We start from the raw sequence: 22147 nt of genomic DNA, 5'->3' as shown, positions 1-22147 counted from the left end.
GACCCTCAGGAGCTCAGACTACCAGCTTTGGAGAGCCTGAGGGCTCAGGCAGCGGCTACCCATGGGCAGCAGCCTTGTATTTTCCCATTTGTTTGCTCCACACACGGGAGTAGGGGATGCCTGTGACCATCCTGGCACTTAGCTGTGAGGTCCCGGAGGTGCCCGGGTTGGGACTGGGATCCCCCAGTCAGGAGATGTATCAGGCAGGCCGTGCCACTCAAAAGCTGATAAAAGAGTCAGTGGGCATTGTCTGGGGAGGATGCAGCCCCCATCAGCAGCTACTCTGAGTGCAGGGCACCCTCAGCACACAGCTGTGTGCCCCACGGGGGTCTCCATCCCACTGGGACTGGGGGGCTCTGCTCAGGTCCTCCCCATCCCTGGGACTGGGCTGCGGGGATGCTCTGGCAGTGCTGGAGCTCGGGGCTGGCTGCGACCTCTGGGCAGGCTTTAAGACAGCTTTAAAAGAGCCCAGCACAGGCACAGGGCTGTGTGTTCTTGGCAGGAGCATGGCCCTGCTCGGGTTCGGGGTTCCCGAATCGCCGCCTGCCCCCCGGTGACTCACAGCCTCTCCATTCCCCCGCTGCCTTCCCGTCTCCACAGCCTCTTCCAAGAAAACACCAGGAGGCAAGATCTGAGTTTTCAACCTAAAAAAAAAAAATCCCGCTTGAATCTTCCCAGTATTTTTTTTTCCCTGTGTTGAACCAAACAACTCAAGCACGTGCCTGCGGTGTCACACGTCGCTGTAGCACACACCCATGCTTGCACGTGGGCTCTCCCCCCACTGCCCTTGTCCCCGAGCCCCTGCCCCTGCCCCGTTTCAGCCTCTCCGTTTGCAGGAGGGGCTGGTATTTTTGCAGCCGTTCTGTCTTAACCTCTTGCAGGCTGACTCATATGTGCTGTCTGGCTAATTTTAGGCTGGGGTGGGGAGACGGGTGGGAGATGTGAGTAGCTGTGAAATTAATTTAATTGCCCAAGCGGCGATGTGTTTCTCGCAGCTGCCCTGGATGTCCCCCTGGGCACTGCCTTGTCCCTGTCGCTCTGACCGCGTGTCCTGCCGGGTGCTCGGCCCCCTCTGACGTCCTCGCTCTGTTTTTGGCTCAGCTCTTTCCTGGGGTGGTTGAGAAGGGCTGGGCAGGGAGAGCAGCCCCGCGGGATCAATTCCTCCTCCCGTGTCTGCAGGTGGAGGGGACGCTTGCACAGAGACCTGGGGAGGCTCAGGGGGACCCGTGCCTGTCTTTTTCCTTGCAGCCCCGAGCACAGAGCTGTGCGTTGGCCTTGCTGGCTGTCAGTGAGGCCGTCTTGCCTGCGGGCATAGCCAGAGCCTGACTGTTATGACTAATAATAATAATAATGTTTGTAATGCTAATTACTGCTGCGGAGCTGCCTCGGGCACGGCCAGCCTGGAGCCGGCCCTGCAAGGAGCTGTTGGAGCCGGGGAACTGCAAGGACGCCCGGCCCAAAGTGCTGTGTGCCAGCGAATCTCCCTTGGGGTGCTCCCGGAGCATTGCTAGGGATGGACCCCATCGGTTCCCCCCCCCTGCTTCACACCAAAACCGGGGGAGAAACTCGTGGGGAAAGGGAGGAGGCAAGGAGGGAGGGCCGGGGTGACGGCTGCTCCTGGCACGGGACAGCTCGGCGTCTCCAAAGGAAAATTGCTTTTGTTGGGAGTGCTCACGGGCTGCAGTTCCAAGCGGGGATTGGGGAAAGCGCTGGATGCCTCAGTGGAAATAGCTGGAGCTGCTCTCTGGTCTCCGCTGCTGGAGGTGGCTGGGAGAGGTGGGCTGTGTGGGACATCACCCTCCGTCCCCCCCGTGAGTCAGCGCAGGCTGGGCTGTGTCGCCAGCTCTATTTTTAGAGGCTGAGGATGAGCACGGAGCACGCCGTGTGCCGTGTGGCATCCTGGCCGGGCAGGGACACTGATTCAGAGCAGGGCGGAGGGGCCGTGGTGTGGCACCGAGCGAGGCAGCGTCGTGCCGGCCCTGCGTGCTCGGGTCCCTTTGGGGAAAGGGGTGGGTACAACCACCCCTCCCTGTGCCCAAGGTCTTCAGCATGCCTCGGAGCAACCTTAAGGCCCAGCTGAGCCAGACGTTCCTGCACAGCCCCCAGGGGATGGGGGGAAATGCACAGCTGGAGGAACTTAGCTCAGGCACTTTCCCTGGCTGAAATGGGGATAAGGGCACGGCCCCACGGCTGCGTGAGCTGTCGGCTCATCCCTTTCCCCTTCTCTTTCTCTGCAGAGCCCAGGAGCTATGTCGAGTCGGTGGCCCGGACGGCCACGACGGGCAGGGGGGGGACCCTGCCGGCTGCCCAGCCCGGGGGCCTGGAGGTGCCCGCCAGGAACGGCGCATTCGGCAACTCCTTCACCGCCCCCAGCCCCGTCTCCACCAGCAGCCCCATTCACAGCGTGGACGGGTAAGCAGCCTGCTGGTGCCGTGCCTCGGGTTCCCTCTGTGTGCTTGGAGGAGGGGTGCCAGCCAGCAGTGGGAACCGCCATGGGGCTGAATCCTCCTCTCTCCATCTCTCCCCAGTGCCTCCCTCCACAGCTACCCCTCAGAGGGCAGCCCCCACGGCACGGTGACGCCTCCCCACGCCGCGGCCGAGCCAGCGTACCGGTCGCCCGTCGTCTCCCAGATGCCCTCTGCTCACAGCAGCTACCAAACCTCGTCTCCGTCATCCTTCCAAGCGGCCACCCCGGCCTCGCTCTACGCCAGCCCCGACTACCCCGACGGCCGAGCCGGCTTCCAGCCGGACCCCCAAACCCGGCCGCAGCAGCAGGTCAGCGTGGTGGGTGTCCACGCGCTGCCGGGGAGCCCCCGCACCCTCCACCGGACAGTGGCCACCAACACGCCTCCCAGCCCCGGCTTTGGGCGAAGAGCCGTCAACCCCGCTGTCGGCGGCGCTCCTGGCAGCCCCGGGCTGGGCCGGCATGCCGTGGCACCCCACGGCAACCTGACCGTGCCGCCGGGGAGCCCCAGCCTCGCCCGGCATCAGGTGGCGGCGGCCGTGCCGCCAGGCAGCCCCGTGTACGGCTACTCCAGCCCAGAGGAGAGGCGCCCGACGCTGTCCCGGCAGAGCAGCTCGTCCGGCTACCAGCCTCCCTCCACGCCGTCCTTCCCCGTCTCGCCGGCGTACTACCCGGGCACCAGCACGCCGCACTCCTCCTCGCCAGACTCGGCCGCCTACCGGCAGGGCAGCCCCACGCCGCAGCCGGCGCTGCCCGAGAAGAGGCGGATGTCGGCCGGGGAGCGCTCCAACAGCCTGCCCAACTACGCCACCGTCAACGGCAAGGCCTCCTCGCCTCTCTCCAGCGGCATGTCCAGCCCCAGCAGCGGCAGCGCCGTGGCCTTCTCCCACACCCTGCCGGATTTCTCCAAGTTTTCCATGCCAGGTGAGCGATGCCGTCGCCGCCCTGGCTCCTCGCCATCCCCTGTCCCCTTCTCTTCTGCGTCCCATGAGGAAGGGGTTGTGTCCTGATTTACTCCTGTCTGTCTACAAACCCGCGGCACTGCCGGGGCTGGGGCCATTTCCTGCTTTTTCTGCTTTTCAAAACCAGTGAATACAAACAGGAAAAATACCGGCTCGGCACCAGGACCATCGTGCTGGCGTAAACAGCGCGGGGATTTGTGTACAGGGAAGATCAAAGCTCCCGGAGGCAGCTCGCATCCGCCTGGCTTTTCTCTGCCGTGGGGACGCGCCGACCTCCCGGCCCCGTTCCTGGCGTTTGCGCCCTGGGGAGCCCCCGGGGCCGCGCTCCGTGCCCCCTCCTCGTTTCCAAAGGGGTGCCGTGCCCTGCGTGCTGCTGCGCCTGAAGCGCTGTCCCCTGCTCCCGTTACGAGACGCCTCCGTGACGCCAAGATCGGGCTGATAGGAGCCGGGGAATAAAGCACCAGGGCAGCCGCGGCTCCGGCTGCTGCTCCGGTTTGGCTGCCAAGCAGGTGGCCCTTTGTGGGCTCGCTGGCGCCTGCGCCAGCCCCGTGACTTTTGGTGGCTGGGAGCCATCATAGGAGTGGGGACCTCGGAACTGGGAGCGCTGGGGTGAAGCCATAGGCCTGGATCGTGAAGGGCCAGCTCCCTTTTAAATGTTGAACTCCTGTTTTGTCTCTGCCTGTGGGGCCGAGGGGCTCTTCCCAGCCCTTCGAGGCCCCAGGGTGAGCTGTACATGCCCAGGGGCCCCGTGCGCTCCAGGTGAAGCCCAGCCTGCCCCTGTACAGAGCAGTAGGTTAACGCAAAGTGCTGGGACTGAAAGGACGTGAAGATACCAATACTCTCCAAGATCAACCAGCCGTGCTGCTCTGCAGGCAGGATTTGCTGAAAACTCAGGCGGGGTTTTAGATACAGCCTCTTTTGGTTTTTGATTTCTTGTCTCCCCTTCTTCCCTTCCTGCAGACATCAGCCCCGAGACTCGTGCCAACGTCAAGTTTGTGCAGGACACTTCCAAGTACTGGTACAAGCCGGAGATCTCCAGGGAGCAAGGTGCGTAGATGGCACGGGATGAAGGACTCGGTAGGGTGAGCTACATTCGGGAGCTGGGGTGTGCCTGGGGCTGAGAGAGCTGCAGCACTGTGGGGTTTGGCGAGGGTTTCCCTTAGGGGCTGGGTTAGGAGTGAAACACTGTGGATGGAGCCTGGCTCAGCTGTTGGCATGTGTAATGTGGGCTCCCAACCAGTGCAGGAGCGCTGGTTCCCGCAGCACCCAATGGGGCTGTGCCCTTCGGGACGCAAACCTTGCACTGAGAAGGGTGAGATGTGCCCCTTCCTGGCCACAGACCCACTTGAACCCCAATCCAGACGTGCAGGGTTGATGGTAACGTCACGGTGCCCAGTGTGGGCAGCCTGTCCCGACCCACGCCGCTGGTTTGGGAGGGCACTCTGCCTCTGGCTGTGCCGGGTCTCAGGTCTGCCCTTCTCTCCCACAGCCATCGCGCTGCTGAAGGACAGGGAGCCGGGGGCTTTCATCATCCGGGACAGCCACTCCTTCCGGGGAGCCTACGGCCTCGCCATGAAAGTAGCCTCCCCGCCTCCCACGGTCATGCAGCAGAACAAGAAAGGTATTGTGTGCCCTCCTGCTTCCCACGCCGGGATGCTTGCTATTGTTCAGCCCCGGACAAGCGGGCAGCCGGCTCTGCTGAGCCAGACGTGCCCTTGAGTATGCGCTGATGCGGCAGCATCCCTCCCTCCCAGCCCCTGCCAGCCTCGGGGGGACATCTGCAGCTGGGCTTTGGCATGGCAAAACTGGCATAGCCTCCCCAGCCCCCCAGCACCATGGCTTGGGGTAGACCCAGTGCAAAGGATCTGATTCCAGGAGGGTGTGCAGGGTGGTGGAGAGCCCTCCCTTGAGCTGGGGGTGAGCCGGAGCACTGGTTTCCCTGGGGGATTGCAGTGGGATGGCGAGGGGAGGAGGAGGAGGAGGGTGGCTCTGGTGTGACAATGTCCTGTCTCTTCCCAGGAGACATCACCAACGAGCTGGTGAGACATTTCCTCATCGAGACCAGCCCGCGGGGTGTGAAACTAAAAGGATGCCCCAACGAGCCTAATTTTGGTGAGTGCCCAGGTGTGGTTCCCACCCAGCCGTTTGGAAGCCTTTCCTTTGCTGGGCTGTCCGAGCAGAGCAATCAGGTGTCTGGGAGAGCCCCTGCCCCAGCTTCTTGGGGGCAGAGCAAGAAGAGGACAAGGGATGATGCTGGGCAGGGTGAAGATAAGCCCCTGTGGGCATGGTGGCTTCAGGAAGAGGAAATGCCCCATGTGGTCCTGTACCCAGAGCAACGGCCTGGGTAGGTTCCTGTGCTGGGGAAACGCGTGTCCCCAGCCCCGTGCTGACTGTCTCCCTCTCTCCCCAGGCTGCCTCTCGGCTCTGGTCTACCAGCACTCCATCATGCCCTTGGCCCTGCCCTGCAAGCTGGTCATTCCCGACCGAGGTAAGAGCCACGGCCAGCAGCATGGGGTGGCACTGCCCCTCTGCCACTTGGGGTGTGCTGGGGGCTTCCCTGCCAGCCAGAAGCCACGCTCGGGGCTGTGTTTGCCCAGTGGGGCCAGTCCTTGGGGACATACCCCTCTCCTCTCTGTGCTACGGGCTGTGCCTCCCGCTGGTTCCTGCGCTCAGCTGGTTCAGAGCCAGGCTGGGTTTTACCCTTTATCCCTGGTGCCCCATCAGCACTGGCACCTGATGCTCAGCAGCTGGAAAGGGGATAGTGCATCTGCGCCCACCGCCTGGTGGGTTTCCAAGCAGGGAGCAGCAGTAACGTCCCATCTCTTCTAGATCCCATGGAGGAAAAGAAAGACGCCGCATCCGCCACCAACTCGGCCACAGACCTTCTCAAACAGGGTGCGGGTGAGTAGAGAGAGGCTGCAGTGAGGCGAATGCAGCCCGGGGCAGTGGCTGACCCCACGCCTGCTTCTCCTCCTCCAGCCTGCAATGTGCTCTTCATCAATTCGGTGGAGATGGAGTCGCTCACGGGCCCCCAGGCCATCTCCAAGGCTGTAGCCGAGACGCTGGTGGCCGACCCCACGCCCACTGCAACGATCGTCCACTTCAAAGTCTCCGCGCAAGGCATCACCTTAACTGACAACCAGAGGAAGTAAGAGCCCCCGCCAACATCTCCCCATGTCCCCAAAGCCCGGGCACACGTGGGGTGTGCGTGTCCCGCTGGGAGCGTGCTGGTGAAGGACATCCCCGGGGTGGCGTGAGCCTGGTCATGGAGCAGTCCTCGGATGCCCAGGGGACAACTGGGGTGGCTGTGATGGGCAGGGATGGGGGGCTCGCTGGCCATAACATCCCTGCCTTGTGTTTCAGGTTGTTCTTCCGACGGCACTACCCTCTCAACACCGTCACCTTCTGCGACCTGGACCCCCAGGAACGAAAGTAGGTGCCCTAACGCGTGGGGAGCGCGTGTCCCCTGCCCGTTTCCCTCCCCCAGGCTCCCAGGCTGCTTGGAGCAGGGGCTTTGCTTGCTCTGCCCCCCTTGCTCCTGAGGAGGGCAGTGATTGAGGGTCCCCGTGGATACCCTGGGCAAACACCAGCTTCTCCTGGTGACTTCTTGGTGTCCACAAACACCTTCATGCTGGGGAAGAGGTGCATCGGGTAGCGGTAGGGCTCTGTCTCTGTGCTGTGCAGGAGGCACCATCCCTCACACCTCCTCTTCTCCTTGCAGGTGGACTAAAACTGACGGCAGTGGCCCAGCCAAGTAAGTGCTTGCTGTGCTCGATTCCTCACGGCCGCTGTTGGGGTGGGTCCTACCGCTGTGTGAGCATCACCCCCAGGAGCACCTGCCTGGCGGATGCCCCGTGCCTGGTGGCCCCATGGTCACCCGAGGGATGGGCTCGCCTCCTTGCTGCAGGAACATTTCACCCAAGCACGAGAGCACAGCCCTAGGAGCTGAGCCCAGTTCCAGGGGTTAAATCCCACTAATTTTAGCCATTGTGTTAGCGAAGGGGTTTTTATTAGGATGTCCAGCTGCTGAGATATTTCCCCTCTCCAATTAGAAACGCCGCAGCCTGGGCCTGTCTCACATTCTGTTCCCCTGTATTTATAACTTGAGTTTGCATGTTCTAATTAAAAAAAAAAAAAAAAAAAAAGACATTTTCTTTACTGGGGGAGAGACTGACGGAAATAACCACATGGCCTCATCCAGCTTTGTGGGCAGGAGCGTGTGGGTCTGCACGCCCCATGTCCCCGCGTGGCCTTTCCAGCTCACTTGCATACCCCAAGGTCCCTCCTTGGGGACGGTTTGGGGAGGGTGGTGGGCGTGCTCAGGGCAAGGAGGGTTTGGCCAAGAGAAGGTGGAAAGCTGGTCTTCAAAGGAACTACAGCAAGGGGAAGAGGAGGCTGTTGGGGCATAGGATATCTCACTCCAGGCCATGGGAGGTGGATGTTGGAGAGGGGAAGGTGGACATGGCTTGCTGGAAGAGGGTGGTGGTGTCCCTTGGGTGAGGAACACTGGCAAACCTCTCTCCTTTTCCCTACCCAGGCTCTTCGGCTTCGTGGCCAGGAAGCAAGGGAGCACCACGGACAACGTCTGCCACCTCTTCGCGGAGCTGGACCCGGACCAGCCGGCTGCAGCCATCGTCAACTTTGTCTCCAGAGTCATGCTTGGCTCCGGCCAGAAAAGATGAGCCGGTGCTCGCGGGTGATTCTTGAATTTTGGAGAAGGACTTGGAGCTGATCCGAGAAGGAGTGTGAGGAAGTGCATTGTGGGAGAGGGAAGTGAATCGGGGGGGGGGAAAGGGTTGGAATTTTGGAGGAAAACAGCAAACAACAGCAACGAAAAAAAAAAAAGAACAAAACCCCTAAAAACTCAACACAAGCCAAACACACACATAGAGGAATCTAAGCCACGCACCTACGTACCAGAGCCACGAAGTCACGCCAGACAGGGAAGGGACATGGGTGCATGTCCCACCGCAGGGAAGGTGACCAAGGCGAAGGCGGCGGTGAGAGGTGTTCCAGCTTTCGGCATCGCGGTCCCGAGGCTGCACCGAATGGTGATGTTTGCTCTGGACCGAACGCGGGATCATGACTGACATCTTCTATCTGGCAAAAAAAAAAAAAAAGAAACAAACTGGCAAAAGCCACGGAAGAAGCTTCATTGGCGCATGCCTGCTGTGTGTTCGATGCAACCCGTAGGAGTAACGCCCTGCCGCATTGTGGGACAGGTCTGCAGGACACCGGAGGAGATGCCCTTGGAAACATTCCCTTGCCGTGCTGCAGCGGAGGGTCTTGCCAGCCTCTGCGCTGAGCCCGAAACCTGATGGCCGCCTTTCTGGGGCATACGAGGGCTTGATCCCAAACCCTCTTATCCCCTGGGAACTCGGCTTTGGGCTGACCTCAGCAGCTGGCCCAGAGCCTGCTCAGATTCCAGCACCGCTCACAGGTGAGGCAGCACGAGTCCACCCGGAGAGGGGCATTGCAGCCTCTCCACGCCTCCTGGGGTGCTGGTACCTGGGCAGCCCGAACCTGTGGGGCTCCTGCTGCTCCACGCCTGGGAGTGGGAGGATGCTCCCCAGGAACCTCCCGGGCTGGTGGAGAAAGTCGCCTCCTCTCCCGTCTTCCCCTTTTCCCTCCCATCACCAGTCCTCTTTGGCAGTCTTATCCTGCGGCCTGTCACACGTTCTCATAACAACAACAAAAAAAGAAAGAAAAATATTGTAGTAATAATAATAATAATAATAATAATAGCGGATGCTTGCACAGTTTCCTGTGCAGAGCAGCGGACCCGTGGCTGGCCCTATCTCTCTTTGGAGACGTGCAAGCAGTTTTTAAATTGCATGGACGTTCAAGTTGCACGAAAGGCGAATGACTACAAGTAACTCAGGCGCTTTTTCTCATTTTTGTTTTGGAGGCCACGTTAAAAAAAAAAAAAAAGAAAAAAGAAGGAAGAAAATGTATTAAAAAAAAAAAAAGGAAAGGAATGGACCAGCAGTTGCTGGGCTACTTGGGCTCGGTGGGGAGGCCGCAGGTCCTCTGAGAGCCACCCTCCGCCTTCCCCCACGGCCGAAGGCTTGCGCCCCCCTGATGCACGGCGGGTTTGCAGCAGCTGAGGCTCTTCCCTTTGCCTGGGGTTGTGACGAGAGCCAGCCCTCGCTGGGAGCCGAGCTGCTGGCCAAGGGCCCCTGTGCCCTTGCGGCAGGGCGCCACGGTTTTGGGGAGCAGAGGTCCCAGCCCCAGGCTGCGAGCATCCCCTCCGAGCCGGCGGCTGCGGGGCAGCAGCTGATCCACCAGCTCTGCATGGGGCAGGAGCATGGCGAACGCAAAAGCTGAGAACATTTTTATTTTTATTTTTTTGGAGAAGTTTCAGTGCAAAGTGGCCCAGATAGCCTGTTGGGGGCAAAATTTAGAAACTTAGTACTGCAGTCCCCCCGGCGAGCTCGCCTCCCTCGGACCACCCTTGCCTTGATAGCTATAATATATATAGGAGCTATACCGAAGAAATACTGTAAGCTAACAGAATTTTAAGGAGGAACAAAGGTTAAATTTACACTCCAAAAATATTTATTTTTTTGCCATATTGCTTTCTGCGCATCGTATCTCCCCCATTATATCCGCCTTCCACCCCGCCCCGGAGACAAAATAACACCCAACACGTTGAAAGCAAACCAAGAGCGAGGAAAAACGCCGGGGTTGGGCGCGGGGTCCCCACTTCGTGGTGGTGGTGGGGGGCGTGCGGGTGACATGCGTGTGACCGGGGGCGCGTGCGTGTGCGTGTGTGTGTGCGCGAGAGAGCGAGCGGCGTGGGCACGCGGAGGGGGCCGGCGTGGCCGGAGGCTGGCGTATGGCGAGCGTTGGATGCGTAGCGGGGATTTGGGTGCGAGACTGCGGCGGGATAAGGGGGGGCGGCCAGGGGGTTTCCCCCCGGCCCAGCTCCCCCTTGCCCGCATGGATGCGGAGACCTTTTCATATATATATATATATATTATTTTTGATGTTTCAAAAGCGATTCCCTCCTTCTGCGAAATTCAAGCGAGACGAGAGACGATCTCACCCGTAATCTCCTCACCCTGCCGTTAACCAATTAGAGAAAACACTGTGTTTATAGATATATAAATATATATTTTTGAAAGTCTCTATTTTTCAGACTTCGTTTTCTCACTGCTAAGAAAGAGAAGAGATGATAATAATGTAATTTTATTTTAATCTGCTGCCTCGGAAACCGGTGCTTGAAACTCCCATTCATCCTCTCCTCCCCGTACAAGGAAGCAGATTAAAGCACCCCAGAGATGTCGAGCACAGCAGATACCTGCCGGCAGCATCACGCCTGCTTCGAGCTGGGACCTCTCACGGCTCCCAAACTAAACCACTCGCTGAAGCCAGAGATTTACACCGCATCCCAACCTCGGACACTAGCAAAATCGCCCGATGGTTATATATTTTTTTAACACAGAGCTTCCAATGATGTAGCCGGGTGTTTGTCAGCTACCTTTAAAGGCACTTTTCTTCTTTTAGCTCCTTTTTTTTTTAAAAGTTACGTTCTTAGGTGTAGCTCCCCTTTCTGTCCCCAGTTCGCGTTGCCTGGGGCCAGTGGGGACCCAGCACCGCAGTGATATTTTTCCTTATGAAAGGGATGGAAAAGGTTCTTTGGTTTTTCTTTGGTTTTTCGATGCAGTATTTGGTATTTGAGAGCCAAGCTTGTGCGAGTTAAGCCCAGCATATGTTTCGTTGTAATCACACTGCCGTGTTCAGCAGCCGGATGTTATCTCTCTCACACACACACACACACACAAACATATCCCTCCTTCCTGCACAAAGAACTGCATATATTCTTGCCAAAGATATCCTTAAAAACGCACTTTTCCCCATATATATATATATATATATATATAAAATTTTTTTTTGTTTGTGTAAATTTGTTGTACGTGCCCTCTTTGTGTTGGTTCTTTCTTCGGAGAAGAACCCCCTTCCTCCCTTTGCTGTCCCTTTTGCTGCCCATTCACAAAGGCTCCCCGTGGGATTCATCTTGTTGCCTGTCCCCAAATGGGGGCCCCAGAGCGGAGCCGGCACTGGGGGCCTGCAGCGTGCAAAACGTGGAGCTCCCATTCAACTCGCTGCCTCCAGTACCTATTTTGGGGGATCACCCGTGTGCAGCCCCAGGCGTTGTCCCAGCCCCCAGGTCCCACCTGGATTTGGCTGCAGCTGCCAGGCATTGATTTTTTTTTCTTTTTCCAATGAGTTCAAAAGCCCGAGCTGAAGCGCAAAGTGTGACGGCGCTGAGCAGATCCCCACCCAGCAGGTCGGGCAGGTAACAAACCAGTTGCCCCAAAAACCCAGACGGCAGCATCAGCAAAAGTCATACCTTCCCGTTGGAGCAGGCAGGGAGATCAGACAGCAAAGGAGCCCGCAGGGGCTTGTTTGATTTCGTTCGTTTGTTTTGCAAATTGCGAGGTTGGTTTGGGGTTACTATTTTTTTTTTCTTTTCCTTAAAAAGGAAAGAAAAAAAAAAAGAAAAAAGGAAGCAACCCAATGTTTCTGTTGGTGGATCCCGTGTTTTGTATGTTTTTTTTTTTTTCCCTGTTGTTGTCTTTGTTACTTTGGGAACGTTACCGATTTATTTGCTAATCAGTGTTAATGAACAGTTTAAAACTTTCAGACTTGCCCATTTCTGTGTATTTATATAGATGGAAAAATACGTTATATTTTGTATCTCTGTGCCCATGATGTCGTCGCGCGTGTAAAGATGACTTCGGTCGCACCATGTCTGCGTGTGAATGTGACTCCGCTTTCGTCTTCCCCTTTGTACAGACGTCTGATTCTCTGCAGTTCATTGTATGGCTTTATAAAGTGGTAAAAACGAAAATCAGTTATATAAAATATACTGTTGCTTGGAATGCCAGCTCGGTGTCTGGATCGCTGGGAATGTAGCTTAATTTAAGGGAGTGCAGGAAGAAATGCTCTGTTCTTTTTGCACAGGGGGAAACAAACAAACAAACAAACAAACCACCAACCAACCACCAACAACAAAAAAAAGACCAACAATGCTGGGGGTGCTGTGTTTTCTGCAGTCTGCCCCCCCCCCCCATTCCTCGATGGCAGGCTCGGGGCCGGCGGTGGGTGTGGGAAGACGTGGGGGCTGTGCTGCTCCTCATCAGCCTTAGCCGCAGCTGGTGCTCTCCAGATGCTGGTTCACCAGGGAGCCCGAGGACTGCCTACAGGGCTCGAGCTCTGCTTTTGGCCTTTGTTAGTCGGGAGGGATGTCTCCATCTTTCTGGGAGCCCCTGCAAGCACTGGGCGCTCTTCACATCCCGCTGCTTTGTCCTAGGTTGTCCCAGGCACCGAGGGGGTGATGGATGATGTGCCCCTGTGAGCCACTGTCTGGTCCCTGCAGACCCCACGGGGGTCTTTTGCCTTTGCCAAGGTCATGGTTCGGGCTGAGCTCTGCACCCCTCAAACCCCATGTGCCGCCCCTTTTGGAGCCATCCTGCCTGCTAAAACAAAGCGGCTCCCCCCGGAGCTGCAGCCCCGGCTTTTCCCGCGCTGCTGCCGGAGCAATTCCCAGCATCTGTCGGAGCCCTCAGCCCCCAGCTCCCTGGCTCCGCTCCTTCCCCTCCTCGCTGAGTTGGTGGCCAAGACCCGGCCCCCGGGATGGATTGAGTTTAATTATACAAGAAATATCAGCCAGAGCAGCGGCAGTTTCTCTGGCGCCAGCGCTGCTGCGGCTCAGAGGCTCGGAGCTTCTCCTGGGAGCCGGGAGCACTAAAAATACCTCCTGCCTCTCTCCAAAATAGCTGCGGGGCGAGGAGCGGATGGAGGGGGCTGCTCGGAGGGGACCCCGTGCTGGGGGGCTTGTGCAAAGGCAGGAGGGGTAAAAAAATGCAGAGGGGATGAAAGGGGATGGTTTCTGGACCCCCCCAAATCCAGCCGTGGGGCTGTGGGTGGGCACCAAGCGATGTGCACTGGAGCCAGGCTGCTCGGGGGGACCTTGGGAGGCACCGAGGGGTGCCGAAGTGGCACGGGCAGGCTGCTTGCTGCGAGCCAGAAAACGCTGTGCCTTCCCTCCTCCCCTCCCTACCCCCCGCCCCCCCCCCCCCCCTCCCCTTTTCTTCTGCAGTTAATTCCCCATTTCCTTTCCAAAATTCCTCGGGAGCTTCTGGTTTGTGTTTTTCCTCAACATGTTCTTATCTGCCACCCGCGCTCCCTCGCCGAGCTGTGCAGCGCAGGCGTTTCAGGGGCTTCCTCTCTGCAGCTCGCCGCTGTCCCCAGGCCAGGCCAGTGGTGTCACCAGCAGGGACAGGTCCCACCAGCTCCACACCCCCATCGTCTCTCCCCGTGCCTATCCAGTCCCTTCCTTCACGTACCTAAAGCAGAGATTTTTTATTTTTATTTATTTTTTTCTCTTTTCAGTCCCTGCTCTGGGGCTCAGGGCCACCCAGGGAGTGGTTCTGGAGGGGCTGTGGGAGGTGGCCCCCTGCCATCCACCTCCAGAAGAGAGCTTGATGCTGGACAGCCGAGCTGCTGGGAAGCCATGAACAGGGCTCAGGGCACCAAGCCTTCACAGGGGGCAAATATTTCCAGCTGACTTGCTTGGAGACCTGGTCAGGCTCTGGGCAGCCAGTGGTGGGGATGGGGCAGTCTCCTCTTCTTTCACTTTCACCCTCTCCCAGGCTTACCAAGGGTGCTGGGGCCCCTCAGGAGTGACAGAAGGGGACAGAAGGTGTGACAGTCCAGCTTTTCATCAGCATCATGTATGGGCAAAGGCCGGGACCAGCCAGCATCCCTGGGGTGGGACGGATGGAAAAGATCCAATGCAGACAAAAGCCAACCTCAAGTTCGGGCTGGGGCAAACACGCTCACGTCCTCACCCTGCTTGGCAAAGAGTGGACCCTGTCTGTCCCCGTTCTCGTTGCAACCACTGAAGCCAAGCATCCCCTGCCAGCCTGAGCCTGCATTTGCCACCCAACACACACAGCACTGAAGGTGAGGGATTTGTCCACACGGATGATGCGGAGTCCACTGGAATGTGCTAGAAAGCCTGCCCTGGCACCAACACACGTGCGCGTGCACACGTGAACTTTCCTGGCTGTGCATGTGAGGGGCAGCACCTCCCTGCAGGCTGCAAGCCCTGCCATTGGTGTCTGGGATGCTGCTGCCGAATTTCTGCATCCCTCGGCTGCTCGGCCACAGCGTGCGATGGTGACACCACAGCCCACGGGCTGAGGGGCACTGGATCCTTGCCCAAGTGCATGGGGCTCCTCCGGGCACACAGACTGGGTCTGAGCAGCACAGCACCCCAAAAACGCCCTGTGGCCTTCTCTGGGAGGGGACCAAGCTGGCTGCAGGAGACAACAAGGATGAGCGCCACCACCCATCCCAGCAGGGCCTGGGGAGGTCCATTACAGGGCTGTGGGTGAGAAAAGCCCCCCCCGAAGTAGCTATGGGGGCATGGTCACCATCCCAGGAAGGTGTTACTGCTTGGTGGGAGGTCTGTGCGGCAGCATTTTCCCATTCTCCACGTCCATGGTGGACAGAGAAAGGCAACAAAGGGATTTGGGGTTAAATATTGAACAAAGAGGGACAGTATGACACGGTGGGTTTACTTAGAGGGAGAGTGGAGGTGAAACCATGGAGGTCTTCGAGGGGAGGGAGGGGCTGAGCTGGAGCAGGGCGGCCTGCAGGAGGTCTGGGCTGTCCCTCGGAGAAGGGCGGTGGGCAGGACCGGGCTGTCCTTCTGCCTTGTGAGGTTCTGGCTCCATCTACAGGGATGTGCCTCCAAGTGATGGAGGCCTGGGACCGACGCCTGCCCAAAGAGGGCCGGGCGGGAGGTGAGGCCTCCTCGCCCGCAGCCACCTTCTCCTGCAGCTCCCCTCCTGCAGCCCACCTCCAGATTTTGCTCCTGTTCCTCTGGGATGCTGGGGCAGGCTCAGGTGCAGGTGGGGTTGGGTGGTGTTGGGGTCAAGGGGCTTGGAGCCTGCCCCGTGGCTGTAGGGCTGGGACAACAGGGGCACCTTGAGGGTGCTGGCCCCAGGCTTGCGTGGTCTTCAGAGCCTCCGCCAGACCCTGCCCGCCTCTCACCTGAGCAAAATGCCCCTGTGAAACCCCTCGGTGCTGGAGACCCTTCCCACCCCTCCAGCAGCACCGTGCAGCCTTGGATCCTGCAGGACCGGGGCTCCCAGCAGAAGATTTTGGCCATCAGGGATGAAGGGGGCAGACACGAGGTCCTGGGTGCACGTTCAGGGCTGGAGCCCAAAGGAGTCCCCCAGGGGCTGACGTATACAGCAGGCAAAGTGCAATCAGGCGGGTGTCTTAGCAAGGCAGCCTCATTGACACACTTAGGAGAGAAAGAGGGCTGAAGGGAAGGAGGGATGTGCCTGTCCTGGGGACAGTGGGACAGCTGTGTGGCCTCGGCATCTGTTTTATGGCAGCTTTCTGGTGGTGGTGCTAGGGGTCCTGCTCCCACTTTTCCTCCCTGAGTCAGGGAGTTTGTAATTACACGAGGAGCTGGTAATGGTGCCAGACAGCTGGGACAGTCCCTGAAGAGGGACATTGTGAGGCACGCACAGGTACACTCACAGGCATCTGTATTCACTGCAGGGCAGAAATACCCCTCTGATCTTTTTTCTCCCACCTCTGCTAACACCATCCTCCAGTGCTACCCACTCTTTACTTCCCCCCTCATTCCTCATTTAAAAAAAAAAAAGAGAGAGAGAAAGAAAGGAAAAGAGAAGGGGAGGAATGCAATATTTGCAAGCTCATTGTTTCAAGCCTCCAACAACTGGATGAAACAAGTCACCAGTGAGCAGCTTCTCGTGACTGTGCACAGAGCCCTTGCCAGAAGAGCCAGGCTCTAATGAGATCCGCATGCGGCAGGGAGCCGGCGTTTGAGTCGGAGCAAGAATTCGGCAGCGCCCTCGGCTCTGCAGCAGAGCTCTGCCGGGACACACTGCAGCTGCTTGACAGAGATAGGGGGGAGAGGAGAAGAGTGATTTGTGGCTGGAGCTGGGTGTCCGGACTCCTCGCTGCCTGTGGGGTGGCTTGTGTGAGAGCGGTCTGTCTTCATTGGAGATGCTTGGCAAACATGTTTGGTTTTAAAGAGGTCTCCTTTTTTTTAAAAAAAAAAAATATTTTTTTTTTTCTGCCAGGTATCTCTGCTGAGCTTCTCCTTCCAGCTGGGAGAGCAGGGGGCAACTTCACCCACCAGCCTCGGGGCAATCTGGAAAGGCTTTTGCTCATGTGGGCTCCCTCTCTGGGCTGGGATTTTACAAGTGCACCAAAACGAGAGGGGCAAAAACGAGGAAAAAAATCCAGGGTGGGGTGGGAGAAAATGGTTGTGGTGACTCAGGATATAGTCTTTGCAGTCTCTTCCCTTTGAGACAGCCTGGATTGAGCCCACAATTTGGCCAATGCTGTCCCCAAAATACCTTTACATGCGTGTCCCCAGTCCTTCTTCCTGGCACCTCAGCTGAGACTCGCTCCTTGGCTGTGGAGATGGAGCTCAGGGCCTCCACTGAGAGGAGCTGGGAGAGGCTGTCGGTGGAGGCAGCAATCTCCCTGGGAACACCGGAAAGCTTTGTAGGACATGCCAGGGATGCCTGGGACATGTGGAGCAGCCAAGCTGACATTTTGGCACGGTGTTGGCTCAGTAAGACGTGAGGAGAAGCAGGAACCCGTGCCAAGGTCCTATTTTAAAGCAGACCCCCCTTGAACCCTTTGATATGGATAGTGCTGGGGATAGGGTTTCACACATCTTTATAGCTCACACTTCCATGTGAGAGAAACCTCAGCCTTGCTCAGGCTGCTCTCCGCCTTGGCCTGATGGGTTGCAAGCAATGCCTGTCCCTTGTTCCCAAGGGCCCCTGGCTCCAGCCCCAGCCCGGGGAGAGGGAGATCCTACACACCCTCCAGCAAGAAAAAGAGCTCGACTGTGAGCTTTTATAGGGCCCTGGTACTCATTCCTGGATTTTTTCCTCTTCACACTGCTGGGAAAGAGGGGGACATCCCCTCTGCAGCAGCTTCAGAAACTGCCGCCCAAGCAGAAGAAGAGTCACCATGTGCAGCGCAGGACAAGAACGAAGGACACTAACGATCAGGCCACCCGGCCTCACAACCCCCCTCCAGTGTCAGCACCCTGCTACCCCATCTCTGCTCTCTCCCATATCATTTTGACCAAAAGCCATCTCAGAGCCACCAGACCTTGGGGAGCACCAGGTGGGGATGCTGAGGGGTTGGCAATGCAGGTCCCAAGGCAACGCTGGTGACCCGAGCCCTCGGGGCTGCTTCCCTCCAGTTCCTCTCCCATCCATTTTGTCCCTTTTCTGCTGTCTCTAGAGGTCCAGTGCCAGCTTCTCCTGCCTCTCCCCAAATGTCTTCACCCATGTGGGACCTTGCATTCCTCAGGGGAGAAAACTCTGCACTTGGAAGCTGCTCTTTTGTGGATCCAGCCTCCTCCCAGCCGAGGATGCTTTTGGTAGCACTGTGGGCTCATACCACTAGAGGTCGGTCGGTCCCTACCGATGGGGCTGCCGAGAGCAGGAGGAGAGAGCAGCAGGCCAAAGATGACTTGGCTGATGGAGCCTCGTGTGTGTGTATGTGACAGATACTTCCTCTCCTATTGACATTTCTCCCGGCCCCAGGCCAGCTTTCCAGGCTCGCTGCTGCTCCTCATATAGACCGGTGTATTTGACACGCTAGAAGAAAGGCAGGTTTTTAAGGGCAGGGGAGCACTGGAATAACTGGAGTGCCAGCTTTTCCCGGAAAAAAAAAATAATAAAAAATAAATAAATAAAGAAAAAGGGTTCAAACAGTCAGCCGGTGCACACAGAGCCCTGGCAGCCCATCCATCAGAAAGCTGAAGGGTCTCCTTCAGCCTCACAGAGAGGGGTCTCAGCACTGGTTGCACTATTCCCATTGCTCGGTGACCCGTTGGGACTGGAGACTTCTTGTCGTGCCCTCAGGAGCTTGCACTGAGTGTGAAACCCCTGATCTCCAAGCAGGTGCAGGTCCCACCCGCTGTCAGCGCAATTAGGACTAGGAATTCACAGCAGGGGAACGGCCAGGGGGCTTACTGCAGATCCAGCTCCTGTTTTGCTCACTTCTGTCTATCTACAGAGTAAGGGAAGAGGCTGGCGTGGCACACCCTGCAGCTGGGCTGAATGCTCTGTGCTGCTGGTGAGGGCACAGGAGGCATCAGGTCGCAATCAGACTGTGACCACTATCTGGAGACCCTTCAGTTCAGCAGAACTGTGAGCAGAAGGTGACAGGTTTACTGGGAACGTTGCATGAACGGGAGTTAAAACTCAGGGGTCCTCTCCCCCTTCTGGAACATGACACCCAAAATGTCTGCACAGGGGGTTTTGTGTGCTGCCCACCCACAGCTAGACTCAGCTTTGAGAAGTCTGGTTTTACGTTTATTTCTTCACAGGTTGCTTGTTTGCTTGCACATCTGAGGTTGCATCTACCACAGCCGTTGGTTTCTCAGCTGCCTTGCAGCATTCATGAGCCACGGTTCAACAAAGAGCTCATGGGATGATTTTCCACCAGCTTCTCAGGTCTCAGGGAGTTCTTGGAAGGGTGATGTGGTAGTTCCCTAATTTACCTGTCTAGGTTTTAGGTGGAGTGGATTGCTCGGAGGACGTACCTCAGTCCCTTGGGTAGCAGCCAGTCCTGATTCCACCCAGACGCTCTCCAAATGTCTTTCAGATGCCTCCCCTTTAGGAGGACAGCTCGGTACCTAACACCCAGTTTGGTGCACGGCTCAGACAGGCTGCTCTCAGTCCAGTGCTTCCAAGAACTCGGCGGCTTTCTCCGGTCGCCAGGAGCTCGGTCCTGCCAAGCCTTCTCTGAGGAGATGGTGATGACAGAGTTCACTTTACGGAAGGGGAGAAGCAAGCCTGCCTACCTCCAAATGTGGTCCCTGCCAGCCAGGGAGCAGTGGGTGAACGAAGTTGCAGAGCACTGGAAAATCAGAGCTCTGAGCTGGTCGTGGCCGTTCCAGCAACGGAGGGGACCTCGCTGGGTGGAAGTCAGCCTTCTGCTGCTGGACTCGGCTCCTAACTCCAAAAACCTTAGCTGGTCTGAACTCAGTATCTCAGTTCTTCCATTTGTAACCTGAAGGAGGCCAATTTTTGTAATTTTTGGAAACTCGTTTCATGTAATCATAACCCTACGGTACAAGAAAAAAAAATACTTTAAATAAATACCGGTGTGTTTTGTGACACAAAAACCAGATACAGTGTATGGAAAATATAACCTCCTTCCATCTGGAAATGGCTTGGGATTATCTACTTGTTCTTGTAACTCATTTTCTACATGTCTCTGCTTCAAGGGTGATTTACTGCAAACATCTCTGTGTTCTCTTTGCTGTATTGATTCATAAGAAATCCTTTCACAATGAAATCATATTTTCCATGCTCCAAAAAAAAAAAAAAAAAAGTCAGATAGAAGATGAAGAATATTATTGTAACAGGAAAATGGTTAGGACAAAGAAAGCTTATAATTTTGTAAACAGAGGTTGGGAGGAGGCTTTTGGGATTGAGTTTCTGGGCAGCGAGTCAGAGGGTTTTTCTTTTCTTATTTTGAAGACTCTACTGGCAATGTCTACAACCCAGAAAGAAATAAATATAAACAATTCCCCCCCTCCGACACAGCTTTGATAACTCAATTAGCAGAATTGAGAATTAATGAAGGACGTGTCCAGGAACATTGACTGTCTTAGAGAAGTGTTTTGAACTTAAAGATCCTGTCCCACCACTGACTGTTTGCCAGAGAGGATATAGCTAGATGCTATCTTCTACTGCTAAATGTTTAAGTGACCAAAGCCAAATGATTTCATGCCACAGATGGGATGGTGTCACCCATCCGGGGGATGGGGGGGGCAAAGAAGAGGCAAGGAGAGCACTTCCAACTAAAATGAAAGTTTGAGAGTTAAAATTGTCTTTTCTTTTCTTTTTTCTTTTTTTTTTTTTTTTAATTATTATTATTTTTTTTCCATTGGAAAAAAAAAGGCAACAATTTCTTTCCCCTCCCATTAGTCACAGTGAGTAAGTGGGTGAAGTGGCTGATGGTGGTGGAAAGGAATGATATTTGGCTAAGAAAAACAGTTTATGGTATTTGCAAACACTTAGCAAAGCAGGTGATTACTGTTGTTTTGCTTGCTAAAACCATTCTTCTCTTTTGGACAACCCAACGTCTTTTTTTTTTTTTTGTGGAACAATCAGAAAAAATGTGCAGGAAATTGTGAAATTTTTTTCTGCTATTTTTGTCCAGTTCTGCAATTGCCAGTGATGACCAATTTGGTTTCTACACATTGCCACTCTGCTGGGAGAGCTGATTGGGAAGGCATGTGTGGAACGGCTCCTCCCAGGGGAGCTGTTCTGCGTGGCCTGTGAATCCTCAGCTCCAACGTGTTTTGGCACCAAGGAATGTGGAGGCAGAGGGAGGGAGAAACTAGCGAGCAACTTCTGGGCAGCTCCACACAGCTCACCTGGAACTGATTTTCAAGGGACTCATCGTCATCTGATGTAAATCAAAACAGCTCCATCCTTGCTTGGTTGGGTTATTTTCCAAAAGTCTTGTATCTGGGCAGGGAAAAGTTCTGCATGTCGTGGTCTTTCTGCGGCTACTGTCCTGCCTGTCCCTCCTGAGGCTGTGTCCTCCGGGGGGGTTGGAGTTGCTCATGTTCTCTGAGCCTCCCTTTCAGGTTTTTACCCCAATGGCTGAGAGATTTTATGCGTGTGCAGAAAAATTCTGCTTGGGCAGAACCAGGGAAATTCCTTTCTGGGGCACTTTTGGAGCTGCTGATCTGGGGATCTGAGGCCTTGTAAGCTCTGGTTCTGGTTTCACAGCTTTTGTGAGCTGCCTTGGAAAAGTCTCCAACCTCCCCATCCAGGTTCACCACCTCCTTTCCCAGCTGTGAAAATAACCCAGGGTGGGACAGAGAGCTACACCCTCTCCCCTTCCCGTGGACCTCAGCAGATGTCGTGATGGATGGTGAAAGCCAGCTCTGTGGAGGTGTCAATGGAATTTGGCTGCGGAAGGAACTTGGTTTATTCTGTCATTCGTCAGGGCTGTGATCGCTGCCCGACAACTGGCAAAATCAGCTCATTTCGTTCAACCAGCAGTGAAACTCTAGATCTTTCTCTGCGCTCTGCTTGGAGGCCTTTCCAACTGTCCGCATGCCCCTGTTCTCCGGTGGGCCAAAAAGTGAGACTTCAAACGGGTGATGAGGTTTAGCTCTGATTCAGGCAGATACGGGGACAATCAGCCTTAGATCAGCTTGACAAAACGGACCATTCAGATTATTCCTTGCCTTTTGCCTCCTTCCCTGCAGATGATATTGGTTGAAGTCAGCTGTGATCCAGAGGGATGTGGGTGGTGCTTCAGGACCAATTGGAGAAAGATGTGGACCAATGGAAGTAAAACTCCCACGTCCATGCTTTCCTGGACCTTGGGTCTCCACTGTTACCTGCAGAGCAGTGATGGGGAAGAAAACTTTCTCCCCAGGCTCTCCCCAGACAGAGGTGATCTCTTGAATCCGCAGTTTATCTGGAAACACATTTGGGCTGAGTCTGACAATGGTGTTTTCTCTGCAACTATCTCTAGTTTCCCCTGGAAACTGGCCCTCACAGATATGTAGACAGGAACAGGGAAGAAAAGCATCTCGAGGAGGGAGACAGAGGGCTGGTTCCACATCACGGCATCCTATTAGCATCCTTTGGAGACCCTCCAT

The 22147-nt window shown here is 56.2% G+C and overlaps 1 protein-coding gene across 18 annotated transcripts in view; it reads left to right on the top strand.

Moving 5' to 3' along the window:
- Positions 1 to 9256, top strand: part of TNS1 (tensin 1) — a 54274-nt gene extending 45018 nt beyond the window's left edge. For 13 of the 18 annotated variants that reach the window (XM_080599109.1, XM_080599097.1, XM_080599102.1 and 10 more), the window contains 11 exons: positions 2238 to 2412; positions 2529 to 3388; positions 4387 to 4473; positions 4916 to 5047; positions 5446 to 5538; positions 5837 to 5914; positions 6256 to 6327; positions 6406 to 6574; positions 6790 to 6858; positions 7148 to 7180; positions 7964 to 9256. In XM_080599109.1, the coding sequence (XP_080455235.1) occupies positions 2238 to 2412; positions 2529 to 3388; positions 4387 to 4473; positions 4916 to 5047; positions 5446 to 5538; positions 5837 to 5914; positions 6256 to 6327; positions 6406 to 6574; positions 6790 to 6858; positions 7148 to 7180; positions 7964 to 8108 (1913 nt within the window). In that variant the 3' untranslated portion in view covers positions 8109 to 9256. The remainder of the gene's footprint in view (positions 1 to 2237; positions 2413 to 2528; positions 3389 to 4386; positions 4474 to 4915; positions 5048 to 5445; positions 5539 to 5836; positions 5915 to 6255; positions 6328 to 6405; positions 6575 to 6789; positions 6859 to 7147; positions 7181 to 7963) is intronic. The other 5 variants (XM_080599107.1, XM_080599110.1, XM_080599100.1 and 2 more) reach the window with 1 other exon arrangement.
- Positions 9257 to 22147: the final 12891 nt, after the last annotated feature.

This window comes from Anser brachyrhynchus (assembly GCF_964034855.1).
Source record: "Anser brachyrhynchus genome assembly, chromosome: 7".
NCBI lineage: Eukaryota > Metazoa > Chordata > Aves > Anseriformes > Anatidae > Anser > Anser brachyrhynchus.
Note: the sequence above shows the minus strand (reverse complement) of the source record. Positions and strands in the feature narration are given on the sequence as shown.